This window comes from Lontra canadensis, unplaced genomic scaffold (assembly GCF_010015895.1).
Source record: "Lontra canadensis isolate GAN:19392208 unplaced genomic scaffold, GSC_riverotter_1.0 scaffold47, whole genome shotgun sequence".
Taxonomy (NCBI): Eukaryota; Metazoa; Chordata; class Mammalia; order Carnivora; family Mustelidae; genus Lontra; species Lontra canadensis.
In genome coordinates, this window is record NW_022631041.1 from 5,493,753 (window position 1) to 5,512,060 (window position 18,308).

An 18,308-nucleotide genomic window follows, 5' to 3' on the forward strand; every position below is an offset into this window, starting at 1 on the left:
TGTGTTACCAAATCTACCCGACATTTTCCTCCTTCTAGACCTCTTGGCAGCATTTAACACCTTTGCTTTCTCCTCTGTTTTGAACACTCTGTCCCAGGCTGCTGTGAAGCTAGTCTCTGGGTGTCCCCCATCTGTCCCTTTCTCCAGCCCTTAGATGGTCTCAGTCTCCTTTACCTGCTATTGCAAACTGGAGTTCTTCCATGCTCAGCCCTCTACTCTCAGCTCTCAGCTAGCTCCCTGAACAGCTCAGAGTTCTGAGGCTGCAAATCTCAGTGTTTCCCAGGTTTTTTGTGTTCTCCTTTCTAACTAATAATATGTAACTCTTTACTCAATATATTGATTATTGCTTTTATTATTTTTTCAATTAAGAGATCATACCTAATTTACATTAAACACGTTGTAAGGAGATAGACAATGAATATTTTGAATTGATATATTTTTGTACTTGAAACAACTGCAAATGTATTTCTTAAAGTCATCTTGTAAAAAAGAATAACCATAGGGATAGTTTGTGATTTTACATATTTGTTTGTTTTAATAATAGTACCAAATGGTTATCTTTTCTCTGTGAAGGTTTCACAAGAAGTATCGTAGCAGTATACAGTACTTGTATGCTGGTGGTTCTTTTGCGAGTCCAGTTAAACATAATTGGTGGATATATTTACCTGGATAATGCAGCAGTTGGCAAAAATGGCACTGTAAGTTTCATAAACTTAACATACATAATGCCCTTTGTATTAAGATTTAATTGGATTTAACTGAATATTACTTACCCTGATAATTTCTATAAGTATCTTTATATTTCATGTGATTATAAACTTCTAGCATTATTTTTCATATTTTGAAACTAGACTTTTTGGTAGGTTAAAGAATATTATTTTTTCTATCATTTCAGGTCCTGAAAAGTCTCAGCTCAAGTTATACTTTATAGTAAACTTATATAGTATATATTTATAGTAAGTAAATATTATTTACTAGTAATATTAGATAACTTAACCTTGTTTCTATTTTGTACAGACAGTTCTTGCTCCCCCAGATGTCCAACAGCAATATTTGTCAAGTATTCAGCACCTCCTTGGAGATGGTGAGATTATTTGTGACCTGGAAACTAATTTTAATTTGTTCATTTTTATTATTGAGGAACTTAAAGTGAACAAGGCTTTTATGTTTGTTTTTCCTTTAATAATAGGCCTAACAGAATTGATCACAGTCATTAAACAAGCTGTGCAGAAGATTTTAGGAAGGTAAGGCATTTTGCTTTGGCTTCTCTGACTTCCTGATTCTAGTGAATAAAAGAAAAATTAGAATTGTTCTAGTGAAGCTGGTGATTTGACAAATGGTAGTTTGTAAAATTCTTTGTAACCTTATATAGACACAGCCCTGAGATACTGCATTGTGAATCCATTTTCTGCATTAGTGCCAACCTTTTGATACTAAGGGAACAGGTTTAATGTCTAATTGTTTATTGATTGACTTCCAAACAAACCAGAAATATTTGCGTCATAACATAAAATACCTACCTTAAAATCTGCCTCTGAGCCTTTTATCTTCCATTTATACTAGTACTTTCTGTAATTACAGTGGGAATTTTCTTGTGAAATCTACAGCAAGACTTGATGTGGCTCTGTAATAATGACACTTAACTGATGACTGATTTCTTAATCTACTCTAGTGATTTCAGTCAGCAGTTTCAGGTTTGACTGGATCTCAGAGAGTAATCTGTTAAAAAAAAGAGTGTGTATAGGATGTGTTGTATAGTTTCAATTTATCCCAATTCCCTTTTCTCTGTTTCTAGCATTTCTCTTAAACATTCTTTGTCTCTTTTGGACTTGGAACAAAAACTAAAAGAAATCAGAAATCTAGTTGAACAACATAAATCTTCTTCTTGGATTAATAAAGATGGATCCAAATCTTTATTATGCCATTATATGATGCCAGATGAAGAAACTCCATTAGCAGTTCAGGTGATTAATTCATAACCATTTAACCAAACCAGTTATTCTATATTTAAAAAATTTTTTTTACTATCTCTTGAAATTTAGATTTCTGAGGTTCTTGAAAGACTCATGATTAAAAGGCCTATATTCCGGGGCACCTGGGTGGCTCAGTCATTAAGCATCTGCCTTCAGCTCAGGTCGTGATCTCAGGGTCCTGGGATTGAGCCCTGCATTGTGCCCCACATCGGGCTCCCTGCTCAGCTAGAAGCCTGCTTCTCCCTCTCCCACTTCACCTGCTTGTGTTCCTTCTCTTGCTGTCTCTCTCTCTCTGTCAAATAAATAAATAAAATCTTTAAAGAAAAATTAAATAAAAGGCCTGTATTCCAATAACTTAAATAAAACTGCATTAATTTAGAAAACAAACAATTATGACTGATTTCTAATTAGAAACATAATTTTAGATTTCAGCAAATTTTTATTGAGTATTAGTTATGTGAAAGACACTGTGATATATGATTCATATAAAAAATGAATAAAACCTGTTCATTATATTTGGAGGAACTCATGAGGAAAGTTCAGTTTATGTGGCTAAACTATATTGTATGAGACCAAGTAGCAGAAGATAGAGCTGATAGCTGGGACAAGATCATGATCAAGATCATGAGCTTCAACTTATAGAAAAAGACAAATTTTAACCAGACCAATACCACAATTACACAATCTGCTTTTTAAATAAATCAAGGCAATATCAAAATGGACTAAAGGAAATTTTAGTCATTCACTTGAGAAACAAATAAGGCCTGATCTAACAGTTATCCACTGTGGTGTTGCTCCATACAGGTGTGTCCTGGGCAGTTGTGATTTATTCATTGATTAAGAATAAGAAAAATGTTGGAGCACCTGTCTGGCTCAGTCAGTGGGAACATGCAGCTCTTGATCTCAGGTCATGAGTTTGAGCCCCATGTTGGGTGTAGAGATAAATAAATAAACTTAAAATTAAAAAAAAAGAAAAATGTCAAAGATTGCAGGTTATATATCTCATTTTAAAATATTGGGGTTTTTTCATATGTAAGCAGGTTATACCATTCTTTACAGTTAAGAGAAGAGTATCTCACTTGACAACTGGAGAAACCTTAAACCCAAGAGGCTTCTAAGCTATACCCTGTCCTAGAGGCCCCATCAGAACAAAGACTACCATGGTTTTCAATGCCAGCTGTATTTCCATCCACAAACATAGTCCTGTTTGGGTGTCCAGAGACCTTGCCTTCATGACTAGGCCAAAGAAAGTGTTGCAGCCATTTAGGGGAACCCCATGACCTACAGGATGCAGGCTAAACTGAATAAGCAAATAGATGAAACAGAATTAATCAAAGAAAAAGGAGAAAACTTATAAATTCTTCTCAAGAAGATGCAGTATTAAAGAAACTTTCTGAAACGATAAAACCGTTTCCAAATTTTAAAATTCAACAGTGGAACTAAAAAAGAAAATGGTTCAAAGAACAGGTGAAGAAAGGAATGACAGACCCAATCTTACCTGAACTGAATTAAACCCTGAAACTTAAGACTGAAAGGACACACAGAGCCCCAGACAAAACTAGACTTGATGAAAAAAGACATGGAGATTTTGATAAAATGTCTTACCAATTAAAGAAAAAAAAAATTCCAGGCCTCTGGAACCTCAAAGGACTCTTTTTCTTTGTAAATATATTCTAGAAATGTGCTCAAGAGGGTCCAAATAAACAAGGATCTTACAAAGTATAATTTTACTTTGACTCATTTTTTTAGTATAGTTGACACACAATGTTATGTTAGTTTCATAGGTAGAAATAGTGATCCCAGCCCCACATTGGGCTCTCTGCTCAGCAGGGAGTCTGCTTCCTCCTCTCTCTCTCTGCCTGCCTCTTTGCATACTTGTGATCTCTATCTGTCAAATAAATAAATAAAAATCTTTAAAACAAAATAGTGATCCCATAAACCTATACATTATGCTATACCACAAGTATAATTTCTATCTGCCCCCATACATCCCTATTATAATATTATTGATTATATTCCTGATGCTGTGCTTTTTATTCTCATGACTTACTTATTCCATGACTGGAAGCCTTTATCTCCTACTCCCTTCACCCATTTTGCCCAACCCTTCACAGCCCTCCCTTCTGCAACCATCAGTTTGTTCTCTATAGTAATAGGTCATATTCTGCTTCTTGTTTCATTCATTTCTTTGTGTTCCACATATGAGTGATACCATATTGTATTTTTTTTCTTACTTCACTTAGCACAATACCCTCTACATCCATCTATGTTGTCTTAAACGGTATCTTCTCATCCTTTTTTATGGCTGTGTAATATTCCCACGCACATATATGTGTGTGTGTGTGTACTGTATGAGCCAGTAATTCTACTATTGAGTATTTACTCAAAGAAAACAAAACACTAATTTTATACATGCACTCCTATGTCTATTGCAACATTATTTGCAATAACTAAGATTCTGACTCATGCTTTAAATAGTACTCACCTATACATATGAACTTTTACAGTTTTCTTGAGTTTAAAAAACTCAAGAACTTTAATAAAACATAGACTTGTAGATTTCCTGAACTCTTGGGGTTTTTAATATGATTAGTTTCGTCATAACTTTGTGCTAATATTTGAAACCCTAAAGTATAGCATTTTAATTTCACAGGCCTGCGGGCTTTCTCCTAGAGATGTTACCACTATTAAACTACTCAATGAAACTAGAGACATGTTGGAAAGGTATGTATACTACATGTAACAGAAAACATGTGTTTCTATTTTGAATGTACTTATGACTGTTTTTTAGCTTTTCTTAAATGACATATGCAATGTAGTATCTTGTTAAAATTATATTTTGAATCTGTTCCCTGTCTTTAGGTAGGATTTCCTATCTAATGTTTCTTTTATTAAGGTGATAAGAGAAACAGATTTTTATCAAGATGTCCATGCCTTCCTCAAGCTACTTCCTTAGCCTAGAGATTCTGAAATACTAGTTGAGGGACTAGAAGATAGTAAGCATTTATATTTTGAGAAAAGCTCTCAGGGGTGATTCTGATATACCCAGTGTATTAGTAAATGTTTAACAACTAGCTCTGTAAAACAAACAAACCAGAAACTGAAATTGTAGCGGCAGCAGTTCTGACTACCAACTTGAAATCACTCGATACTGACTTGAGGAGTTGGGGAGAAGTGCACTTTCAAGCCAGAGGTAGCCAGCTCCAGGTAGTCCTCATATATACCACACGCACACATATGCAGTGTGTGTATACTCCCCCCCACACACACACACACTCAGTTTTGAGAATGCTCCCCCTAATCCTCTAATCCTCTCAGGATAGACTATAATGTCCCTAAAACTTTGAGGGATAAAAATGTCACATCTTCCCCAAATTGAGTATTACTGTTTTAAGTCACCCAGAAGACAACCAGAGTGTTAAAAATGGAGAAAGCATCAGACTATGCAGTAGAAGACTGGAAGACCTAGATTCAGTTTTGGCTTTCCTGTTCATTAGCTGTTCAGCATTGGCTGAGCCACTTAAACTCTTTGAGGTGATTTTATCATTGTAGAATCTGAGTAGTAGTACCAGTCTTATCTTAAGTGGTTAATATATCAAAGTTTCTTTTATCCTCCAGATAATTTAGAACCATTTTCTCTAGTTTTATTTTTGGAGGAAATTATCGTCTCTACTTATATTTTCTTGATCATGACAAAAATCAGCAAATTTGAAGTGTAACTCAGCTACTGAATCTACTGTATGATTCATCAAGTTCTAGTCTCTTGATTTTCTACAATAGCCATTTCCACATATTTTCTTATTCCAGTTTCCACCAAATCACTCAACGAAGTTCTTCTAGAAAAGGTCATCATTGATCTCTTGCCAAATCCAGTCAAAAATGTTCATCTTACTTGGCCGTTCTGATAATTAATGCTGTTGATCAAGCCTTTCTTAAAATTCTTTTCTCAAGTGGCTTCCATGACCGTAATCTCCCAATTTCTCTCCACATTCTCAGATTATTTCTTCTTAGTTTCCTCTTTATCCGTCTTTCTTACAAACATTAGTTTTCTAAGGTATTTGTTCTTATTTCATCCTCAGCTGTCCCAAGTAATTTCATATTCTCCCATTGCTTTAACAACTATCTGTATGCTAATAATTCCCAAATGTATAGCCCCTTGCCCAACACTCCCATGCACTTGAGATTTCTAGATGTCAAAGATCAAATTAATCTGTTCAACTAGGTATTTTCTAACTTTATAACACATATATATTATTCTTTATATCAAAGAGGTTTTGGGGCTCGTGGGTAGTTCAGTAAGTTAAGCATCCAACTCTTGATCTCCGCTCTTTAGCTATCCTTTTTGGATAGACAATCTCAAGATTATAAGTTCAGTCCCCAGACTGGGCTCCAAGCTGGGCATGGAACCTACTTAAAAAAAAAGAGAGGTTTTGTGAGATACTTACATAATATAACAAAAAGAGCTTGAACTTTAAGATCAAAAAGGCCTGGGTTCAAATTCTAGCTCTCCCATTTACTAATTACATACCTTTGGACAAATTTCCTCATCTCTTAAGTATCCATTTTCTCGTCTGTACATGATAATAAAATTTTCTGTCTCACTGGGATGTCATGACACAGTATGTAAAGCAAACCAATATCTGTGACTTTAAGATGATTCCTCTTCAAGAGTTTCCTAAAGAGGGGTGCCTGGGTGGCTCAGTCAGTTAAGCATCTACCTTCAGCTCTGGTCCTGCTCTCAGGGTCCTGGGATCAAGCCTCTTGACATTAGACTCTCTGCTCAGCGGGGAGCCTGCTTATCCCTCTCCCTCTGCCTACCCTCCCTCCCCGCTCGTGTTCTCTCTTTCCCTGTCAAATAAATAAATAAAATCTTAAAAAAAAAAATGTTCCCTGGAGAGAAGTAATACCATTACTGATATTTTTGAAAACGCACTGTACAAAATGCTGGATGATATTAAAAAAAAATCACAAAATCATTGTGTTGTGCTAAATAATAAGCTCACTTTTTATGCTTCGTTGTTAAAGATTAGCTCCTTGATATAATCTTACAGTGTTTTAGGCTATAAAAAGTAGTTTGTAACTAGAAATATTGGTGGCTGTCAAAGATAACAACATAGTTACTGAATTTATTTCCTTTTCCATTGAGAATCTAAAAAGCAATTTATCCTTCTTATTTTGTATAGTCCAGATTTTAGTACAGTTTTGAATACATGTTTAAACCGAGGTTTTAGCAGACTGCTAGACAATATGGCTGAGTTCTTTCGACCTACTGAACAGGACCTTCAACATAGCAACTCCATGAGTAGGTAAGATGACAAAAAATGTTATGTGTCTAATGAATACTCTAATAAAAGAGTGGTTTGGATGTGTTTATTTTTTGTTCCAGGTCATTAAAAAAATCTTAGAGGATAAATTTGATCATTTGTCAACAAATTAAACTCCCTTAAGCCAATGACTCCTTCTAAATTAATTAAATTAAATTAAAATTAATTAATCTAATTAATTTTAATTTAATTTAAAATTTTTAAAATTTTTTTAATTCAATATTAAAAATTTCATTTCTTCCCCAAATTTTGCCACTATATGGAAATAAATAGCGAAATTACCTTTCTGTAAGCCAAGTTCCAGTTCCAGTTCTTGGGTTTGGTTTTTTTTTTAACTCTTTAGAATATAAAACTGAAAATGTATTTAATTACTACAAGCCATAATTGGCCCACATAATTCAGTAGTTTGGACATTAAAATAACAAAGCAGTCTTGTTATAAATTCCCATTTGATGAATTATTTCTTACTTCTACAACTACATAATGTATTCATTTTTAGCTCTTATTGTAGGATTGGGAGTATTTAGTTAGTGCAATTGTTAGTAATTTTAATCACAATTATTTCTAAGTCATATAGTCATACTGCTAAAATATATCATATGGTTTTATTACATTCTTATTTTGGCATGAATATTTTGGGTGTCCTAGCAGAATTTATACTCTTTAACAATCTATTTTGTACATTTTTATATTAGACTCAGAAAACATTAAATACTAAACCAATGTTAACTGACTATAAACTAGTCCATTAAAATGAAAAGAAACAGTAAGTGATATGCAGTATGTATGTGTAATGTCCAATTTAATTCATAAATATATAGGGTAAGAAATTATTTACTCAGTTCTCTGGAACCCTTCTTCATTGTATAAAAAAGAATAATTTGCAATTAACATTGAGGATTTGGAATACTTAGAGCAATAACATTTATCTTCTAAATTTTTTTTAGATTTAAGTTATAGAAAAATAAATTTCAGCCCCTGTATACTCCCTAATTCAGGTTGTTCCAATTAATAAAACTTCACTGTAATCTCTGCCTAGCAAGGTGTTAGTTATTTCCTGAGTAGGGATAAAGAATTATAATAGTTGTTTTAATACAAATACTTGACCTTATACCCTAAAGAATTACAAAAATTTTGTTATAACCACATCAGCCAGTAGTTTAAACGCCTACAGTTTTCCATATTTTACTTTCCCATACAACCTACATTTTTCACCTCAAATCATGTTCCTCAGTTATATTTTAATGCTTCTCTCAAAGTCAGAGATTATCTAATGCCCTTGCATATTTCATTACACACACTAGGTATTCAGTAAATATCTCCTGTCTTAATTTTTTCTCTTCTGTATCAGTAATCAACTTAATACTCCATAATTCAATACTAGAAATATTTCCATTATGCTTTATGCTATTCCTTTTATTTAAAATGTAGTGAAAGTTCTAGCCATCACTGCAATTCAAGAAAATAGATTTTCAGTTATTGGCAAAGAGACAAAATGGTCTAGAACCTTTAAGAGAATCAACTGAAAAGTGATGCTAACTAATACAAGCTCAAATTATATATATATATGTGTGTGTGTGTGTGTGTGTGTATTAATTTGTATATATTCCCATAATACTGTATATATATAACATATGCACATAATATATAATATTCAAAAAAATTATTGAAAAAGTAAGCAACAAATATACTTTACTTATAAAACATATAAGGTGAAATTATTAGAATAATATGTTATTCATAATAGATAAACCAATAGAATAGTGTGTAAAATCCAGAAACAGGTTCTAAAATATATAGGAAATTAGTACATGATGAAGGTGAGGAAGAGATGTATTATTTAGTAAACAGATTAGTCATTTTACAGTGACTAATGTAAAATAATAATAAATTTAGACCCTTTTGTACCGTACACATAGCCAAAAAAGCCAGGAGGTTTAAACAATAAAAACAAATGAACAGGTGAATAGGAAAAGGGGAATTATGAGATCAAGTTGGAGAATTGAGCACATACAGATTATGGTTGTCATCTTGAGAGTCCTGGGGAACCACAAGGGAAGTGGCAGGAGAGTTACATGATGGAATTTACATTGTAGGATCACTTGGATTGCTCTGTGGAGAAGGAAGTGGGAAAGGAGAATCAGGGTGGGATATAGCAATGGATGAATGAAGACTTCTTTAATTGATTCAGCAAGTACATATTGAGCACATACTGTGCATCAGGCCCTTTACTAAGTACTGGGATAATACAGTAAAACAGACATGTTACCTAACCTCACAGACCTGTATGATAGTGGTGTCTTCAGTTTCTATTTTAGAAAAATTAATGTACAAAGAAAGACATTAAGCAGGTAAAAACATGATAGATTTTGGAAAATGCTATCCTAAAGGACAATAATGTGTAATTTTCTCAGGAACACATAAATCTCTACCCTGCTTTTTCTTTTTATGCATTGCCTCAAATCTCGGCATAGCATGCTGGTTAGACAACATAGCTTCAGCATTTTCATGATGTTTAAAAGGAAATTTCTAGTGTAGCCTCAGGTACAAATATATGAAGTGTTTCATTTAATGTAATAAACCTACGTCTATAACCCACACACAAAAATTATTTCATCATTGTTTACAAATTGTTTCATCATTTAACAGTCACTATATCATCCGTAATCACACATTCATTTATTCACCAAAAAAAATGATTGTTAAGCACTTACAAGTTAGAAGGTCACTGCTAAGCAGACAAGAGAAACTGCTTAGCCTGGACTAGGTTTGGCCATAGGGAGAGGTAGACCCACTTAGGTAATATTTAGGATTGTGGAGGGATTTGATATAGTCAGGATAGAGAAGTGCCCAAGTCTCCTCTTATATAGTCAGATAGATAATGGTGTAGTTCACTGGAGTAGGGAGGAGAAACATTCAACATTGCTAGTAATTGAGAGAAACACAGACTAAAACTGTAGGCTACTGTTTTGATCTATCAGACATATCAAGACTTTTTTATCAAGATTTTTTTAAAAACTAATGTTTGATGTAGAAAGAGGCATAATGGAGCAGGTTTTCTCACACACTGCTGCAGAAGCAGTGGGCATCTTTCAATATACATCATAAACCTTAAAAATATTCATACACTTGAGGCGTCTGGGTGGCTCAGTCAGTTAAACGTCCAACTCTTGATTTGGGCTCAGGTAGTGATCTCAGGATCCTGAGACCAAGCCCCACCTCATGCTCTGCCCTCAGAGGGAGGCTGCTTGGACTCTCTGTCTCCTTCTGTCTCTCCCCCAATTTTTGCTCTCTCTCAAACAAATAAATAATCATATCCTTTGACCCAGTAATTCTGTGTTAATACAAGAAACTGTTTAAGGAAAATGAGGCAAAAACTTAAACACCCAACTCCAAGGAGCTAGATCTAAATTGTCACAGCTAGAGGATGAATTAGCTTTATAATCATCAAAAATTAGATAAAAACTTCAGAAGAACTTTTAGTAAGATGGAAAAATGTTCATGACATAATAACAAAAATACAAAACAATATTGCTGGGGAGTTCATAGTCTTGTGTTTAAAAAACACACAAAAAAGCATAGATAGGTATAAAAATTACTGGAAGAAACTAACCATGATGTCAGTTACAGTTGTTATTTCTAGGGGGTAGAATTATGTGTGATTTTTATTTTTTAATACATTTTTGTGAGTATTCTTCAGTGACTGTATTGCACTATAATTAAAATGTTAAGTTTCCATAAGAAAATTTCAGAAAATAATTATTACTATGATAATTTTTCAGTCTTTCCAGTGTCAGCTTGCCACTAGCTAAGATAATTCCAATAGTAAATGGACAGATCCATTCAGTTTGCAGTGAAACACCTAGTCATTTTGTTCAGGTAAGAAGAAAGTTTGGGGGTATTATTAAAAAAAACATTGTATCTTTGGTTGTGGTTATATTTGTCTGAAATAAAATTACATTTCTCTCCTGTGATATTTATGTTCAAAGAAACCAAGAACTTAAAATCACACATAGAGTGTGGTAGCATGCCCCATGAGAGCAATAGTATATCATGGCAAATTTATGAGGTTGGGAATACCTTTCTCCATGTTAGGTCCAATAGCAATTAGCCTACATTTTTAGTCCACATACATTCTGGTGGTCGATTGAACTTACTGTGTTAATGTTTTGCATTAAACTATTGGTGATAAGATTGAGCTGTAAGATCAGTAATCCAATTCCACAAATTTTGAGGAAAACTAAAAAAATTTTGTGGAGAAGTAAAGCATTCTAGATTTAATAAATATGACTGTTAATAGTGTACCAATAATCTCATGAAAAGCGGCATAAGATAGTACTACATATAACTCCATCCTTTCTTAGAAAAGCATTTTGGAATGCATTAAGACTACTATTATTGAAATAGTAACTTTGAATCTATGTTTTTTGTTGTTGTTGTTGTTGTTGTTGTTGTTTTTTTCTGAGTCACCTGCAAACTTGGATTAGAAAACTTGGTTTAAAAGACTAAAACTTGTATTAGAAGTAAAAACTTGTTTGCGGGGTGCCTGGGTGGCTCAGTCAGTTAAGCCTCCAACTCGTGATCTCAGCTCAGGTCTTGACCGCAGGGTCATGAGTTCAAGCCCCATGGTGGGATCCACACGAGGTGTGGGAAAAAAAAAAAAAAGTAAAACTTGTTTGTAATACACCTCAATCCCAAACTACTGCAATAATGGACAATGAGGAGACACTAAGGCTGAAGTGTTTCTCAGTAACCTGTGTCTCAGACAAGTCAGACTATATTCATTGTACTATCCACTTGGGAATGTGAAAAGCACTGAGACCACAGATTGTGTTTCTTCCTTTCTGTGTATAGTTGTCCTTCGCATGTCCTTCGCATGCTTATTTTCCCTCACTGTTCTCTTCAGTCTTTTGTGTCATCTTTCTCACCCGTGACAGTTAGACGTTCAGACTGCAGAAGGATGAGTGAATGAGACTGATCTCCTTTCACTTAAAGTTTAATTTCAGCTCAGTTTTTTTAATCAAAAACTTCGTTTAAATTTTAAGTATCAGTGGGAGAAAAAGGTTGTGACTTCTGGCATTTAAACCTTCACTTTACCTTTCTCCACTTTCATAAAAGTCTCTAGTTTCGTCAGTAGGTTGTTCGTCTTGGTAACGAGTGAGAAATACAACCAGGCATACATAATATACCACCACCATCTTCAATCCTTAAATAATTCATACACTATATTAATTAAAATCTGAATAATTTATAATGAAAACAAAAGATTTCAATCTAATAAAAACACCATTGATATTGTTTAAAGTTTTTGAGTGTATCTGAATGTAGATTAAACTAATGTATTACACTATTGCTTGACAAGACTCTAATATATTACACTATTGCTTGACTTCTTTTAACCATAATTTCTATGAGTTAAAATGCCACATTGCCTTCAGAGAATTTAATCATGAATTTATTGAGATCAAGACTTGTCTACAGATCACTTGGGTTTTCTGATACTTAAGAGAGAACACAAAGGACAGTTTCACTTACCGTTTCTCTGATGTTCACCAAGGCACTCCAGTGCTTCTGTGTCATGGATCTTTTCACAATCTGGTGAAGCCTACAGGCCCCCTGCTATTACAAAATACATGAGTTTTAAAGAAAACCAATTATAAACAGTTTTCAAGATGCTTTTTAAAATCAAATTTATGAAGAAGCAGTATTGCTTTTTTGTTCACGCATTAAATAACAAGCTATAATAGCAGTTCATGCAACTTCCACAACTATCGTACATGAAAATGTCTGATTTCTATTGAAGACAAAGTCATGGGCTATGCTAATACTATCATAGTTGGTTGGCAATTTCATAACTGAAAGATACTAGGTTTTAGTTAAAGGTTAATGAAAATAAAAATGTAATTTTTTCTTATTCTTACATTTACAAATTTCTTAAGAATCCTTGTTCTAAAGTGTCTATGTGCAGTTTACGTATATGCAATAATATATGACATGCTACATGTATTCTATGTTAGATCTTCTAAAAAAGTAATATATCTCACAACCATGTTACATCAGCTTCTAGCAAAAGTACCTTTAAATTTGTATCTTTAGACTATAATCATTCATTCAACATATAACGTATCTAGCCTTTGGCACACATAAAAGTCCATTTGTAGACTGTTTTGGGTCATCTTCTCAAAGTCACACTTGAGTACTTATCATTCCATCATTCACATAAGAACCTAAATAATAAGTATCTCCTAAATTTTATTATAAGAAAAAGTATTCCCTTCTTTAAATGAGTTTCTTTTTGGCCTTAGTGCCATAAAACTTAGAGCTAAATTTATTGCTCAAATTGCAGATATGGATTCAAATGATCTATACTTCTTACAAATTGTTTTACTCTTATTTTGCTAGGATCTGTTGATGATGGAGCAAGTGAAAGACTTTGCTGCTAATGTGTATGAAGCTTTTAGTACTCCTCAGCAACTGGAGAAGTGATTTCTTTTGCTTCCAGAAAAACTACAATGGAATTCATTTACTTTTAAAAATACACTGAATAAATCAACTACATATAGGGTAATGATTTGTTACCAAAATGCCTAATAAAAATATATTCTTAATCAAAGTCTTCATTTCATAATAAGATAGTTTTATTTGGCATCTTAATATATTTTTTTAAAGTCAAGTCACCAACAGACTGGTTTTTGTGGGCATATCTGAGTGTACACAGTGCAAATATTTGTTACACCGTGGATATTAATTCCAAACTGATTAAAAACTAGTGTAGATACTTTTTTATTATTATATGAAATGTAATATGCATTGACATTAATACTGAGGAAAAAAATATGTTTGAGAATTAAGTGTGAAGTTTAGAAAAAAATGTACTTCTTAACTAATCATAAAGTTCAGTGGACTGAAGTATAGATGAGAGAATCAGACTTTTCTTCAGTTACTCTTCAAAGGTATAAATTATTTATTGTAAATAAACCTGATGAAGCACTTTTCTTTTTATGGAAATCAGTGAATTTAACAACCGTGATCAGTAATTTTTTTTTTTTTTACTATTGTTAACAATTCCTAGAAAATTAGATATTGATTTAGGGGCTAAAATTGTGCTGATGCTCTTTACTCAACAGCTATTATTAGCTACATAGTTTCATTCATTTTTATGTAAATAATTTTAATAACTTTGTATTGATTTTGAGACAGTAAATATCTTATTGCAATAAAATATTTTAGTAAAATGTGGCTTTGTTGAGTTAATACCTTAGAGCCATTAATTTTATTTGTCCCATAGCATTTTTTTGCTCTTATTTTGGGAGAATATGCTAGTTTTCAAGTTTTATTTTAACTGGTAATATAATTGATGCTTTCTTTTAACTTTTTTGTTTAGAAAAAATAAATAACATTTCCTTCCGAAAAATATTTCATTGTCTCTAGTTAAATCTATATTCTATATTTATAAGGGTAATTAGGGCAGAAATATATGAATCATCAGTATAGTAAATACATTTTCAGTAATATAAGAATATTTCCAGTGACATCGCTTTATTTTCCTCAAGCATAACATTACAGCTGAGTAGTAGAAGGTACAAATTAATTTTGAAGTCTCTTCCAAGGAGAGGCAGGCAAGGCCCAGAGCCAACCACTAGGTATTCTATGTCTACAGTGTTTTTAAAAAAAGCAAAGAAAAAACAGATGTAAAAGTGGTAAGAAGAGCAAATGCTTCTCTTCAAAATTTGACAGAATACAGTGATACTATTTTCTAATAGGGTAACTGAAAAACTACGTTTTAGAAAATTAGTGACTGTGTATGCAATAGGGCATGCATCTCTTCCAGCAATATTAACCCAGGATTTCATTCAAGGAATATTTGAGACTGAACAGGGTGTGGCCTTATAAAAGAATCAAAACCTGGTCAGCTGAAAATTTTTACCTGGAGTCCTACATCTGTGGAGTTGTGGCAGTTAGAAATGACAAGGTAAAAACCACATGTATTTGAAGCTATTTGGGCTTAGACATTCTAAATTTGTCTTCAGCTAGTACAGTAAGAGCCCTCTTATTGGAGACGCTTAATTGTTTGGTTGATCCAAAAGGTCACTTAAAGCAGGGTATCATGCACCAAAAACTCATTCTTAGGGGCACCTGGTTTGTTCAGTTGGTTAAACATGTGCCTTTGGCTCAGGTCGGACAGATCCCTACATCAGGCTCTCGGTTCAGTGGAGAGTCTTCCCCCTCTGCCCCTCTCCCTACTCATATGCACACATTCTCTCTCTCAGAAAAATAAAATCTTAAAAAAAAAACTTAATTTTTATATATTTTAACTAAAAATTAAATATTCTTTGTCAGTTATTTAATGTAGGACCCAGGTCTTTTCTTTTTAGTATAAGGTCTACTTAAAGGTGTCCTCCAATTATCTTTCTTGTACAAACTGCAAACATTGTATTACATGCTATAGTTGGGAACCCAGGATACAAAATTTTTGTAGATTTTTGCTATATTTTCCTCCAATCTTTTAGAACTGTTTTGCCCACAATTAATTTACGAATACCTTTAATTTTTTTTTTTAAAAAGCAAAACACTTTTTTTTTAAGATTTTATTTTTTAATCATCTCTACCCAGCATGGGGCTCGAACTCACAACCCCAAGATCAAGAGTCAAGTGTTCTTTTGACAGCCAGCCATAATACCCTAAAAAAAGCAACACATTTTTATCTAGTCTTTCCAAAGTTCAGCTTGGTTTTTGCAGAGACTACAACTCTTCAAACTCACATTATCACAGTTTGTATAATCATGATAAAAAGTTCAACTGTCATAATCTGTTTGATAACTTTTAATTTCCTAGAGCTACTATAACAAATTATAACTAATTGAGTGACTTAAAACAACACAAATCTATCCTCTCACCATTTCTGCTCCTTGGAAGTCCAAAATCAAGGTGTCAGCAGGACCATGCTCCCTCTGAAGGCTCTAGGGAAGACTTCAATCCTTTCTTGACTTTCCCAGCTTCTGGTGGCCCAAGTGTTCCTTGTCTTATAGCAGCAAACTTCAGTCTCTGTCTCAGTCTTCACATGGCCTTCTCTGTGTGTCTGTGTATCTCTTACAAGTATGCTCTCATTTAGGGCCCACTTACATACAGTATGATCTTATCTCAACAGTTACTTTAATTACATTTGCAAAGACATCATTTCCAGGTAAGATCACATTCTTGGCTTCCAGGTGAACATGAATTGTTGAGAAATACTATTCAACCCACTATAGAAACAAACTCAACTCAGCTTGGTAAACATACACTGATGCAAGTAGAAATCGAAAGGTGTGCCAGACAGAAGTGTATTAACAGGAAACATGTAGCTTGCCCTAGGAACCCTCAGTATGCTTTTCCAAGAAGATGGAGAGCATCAGTTAACCCAGTAAATTGGTTGAATGGAGATTACTTAAAACTGCTTCTACTTTTTCTCCTTCAAACTTGTATAAATGTGTTTGTTACTATGTATATATAAAAATTTGTTAAGACCATTATTTTATTTGCTTGGAAAGTAGGAAGATTTGATCTAACGAGTTTTTTCACTTACAAAACTGAAATGAACAGAAGGCAAAACATCTCTCTTGTCTTCTGTTGTCTTGATTCATATTTAGTTGAATAGCCTGACCTTTTAGAATAATTGTGTTGCTTGAATATGGTACTCATAAAAAAGAGAGAGAGAATCTTAATACAGTGGTATCCATATTTAAAATATCAATGACTAGATTATTCAGTCTAATAATCTAGTTTGTTTTGCCTTCAACATTTCTCTAGTCATTAAAGGAAAACCAGAAGTTACTGAAATTCAAATCAGGCCATTTTGTACCTATTTAATAACTCTGGGAAAATGATTATCTGATTGGAGGATAAAACTATTGGCTTAAAATAGGTAATGAGAGATCCGATTTTTAATTATCCTTACCATAATTATTGTCCTCATATCAGATATTTTTTTATATAGTTGGGTTCAGTGCTGAACTGTGTTTTGTCATTTAGGTCCCTCATAGCTACCAAATAACGAAACTTCCTTTTTTTGTTTTTTCTTAGTATAGTGTTTGGGATCATATAAATCTGTCCCAAGTTGGATCCCTAATAAAATATTAATTGGAATTTAGAACTGTTCATATATTTATGTATATAAATACCTTGGCATGGTTTCAAAAACTTGGTAATTTTAGGAACTTAAACAGTGAGTAATTTTTTTTAAAAAGTTTTCAATGATAGCATGATTTTAGGAAATAAATATGTGATTTGGTTTTATTCTCTATTTGAAGCATTTTTTGGAAACAGTGACATGTCTGCATTTGACTAATGTAACAAATGGAACCTGTAGTACTTCAAATAAAGATCTGGCCAATTAAACATCTTTTGTTGAGGACAGAGAGTTCTCTAATCATGTTTCTTTAAATTTACATCAAAATCAATATTATTTTTACTTCATTATTTTGTTTCATTCTTAGGCAAGATTTGAATAGAATTCCTAATTTTCAGCTAGGTTTTCGAATCCAATTTGCTTGAAGGCAAACATAGGAAACATATTTATTAATTTAAATTGGAGCTAAAATTAGCTCACCTACAAAAATTGGTCTATGCCTCCAATCCCATATACCCTCTACCCACCTCAAAAACCCGGAAAGAATATGTACTAAAGGGACGCCTGGGTGGCTCAGAGGGTTGGGCCTCTGCCTTCGGCTCGGGTTATGATCTCAGGGTCCTGGGATCAAGTCCCACGTTGGGCTCTCTGCTCAGCGGGGAGCCTGCTTCCTCCTCTCTCTCTGCCTGCTGCTCTGCCTACTTGTGATCTCTCTCTGTCCATGAATAAATAAAAATCTCTAAAAAAAAAAAAAGAATATGTACTAAAATATTAACAGTGCTGTTCTAAACAGTGGCTTTAGCATTTCTAACATGTTTTGAGCATTTTTGTATGTTTTAAAATACCTAGATACATATATATACATATATCAGTTTTATTACCAAGATGGAAAAAAAAGAATTT

General features: G+C 33.4%; 1 protein-coding gene across 4 annotated transcripts in view; it reads left to right on the plus strand.

Moving 5' to 3' along the window:
- The window catches only part of PEX3 (peroxisomal biogenesis factor 3), a 33,565-nt gene extending 19,033 nt beyond the window's left edge, over nt 1–14,532 (plus strand). Inside the window, exons 5-12 of one of the 4 annotated variants that reach the window (XM_032873076.1) lie at nt 574–698; nt 1,018–1,084; nt 1,190–1,244; nt 1,796–1,964; nt 4,627–4,697; nt 7,157–7,279; nt 11,080–11,176; nt 13,700–14,532. In XM_032873076.1, coding sequence (XP_032728967.1) covers nt 574–698; nt 1,018–1,084; nt 1,190–1,244; nt 1,796–1,964; nt 4,627–4,697; nt 7,157–7,279; nt 11,080–11,176; nt 13,700–13,783 — 791 coding nt within the window. In that variant the 3' untranslated portion in view covers nt 13,784–14,532. Of the gene's footprint in view, nt 1–573; nt 699–1,017; nt 1,085–1,189; nt 1,245–1,795; nt 1,965–4,626; nt 4,698–5,368; nt 5,508–5,780; nt 6,286–7,156; nt 7,280–11,079; nt 11,177–13,699 lie in introns of those variants that run through there. The other 3 variants (XM_032873077.1, XM_032873078.1, XM_032873079.1) reach the window with 3 other exon arrangements.
- Nucleotides 14,533–18,308: the final 3,776 nt, after the last annotated feature.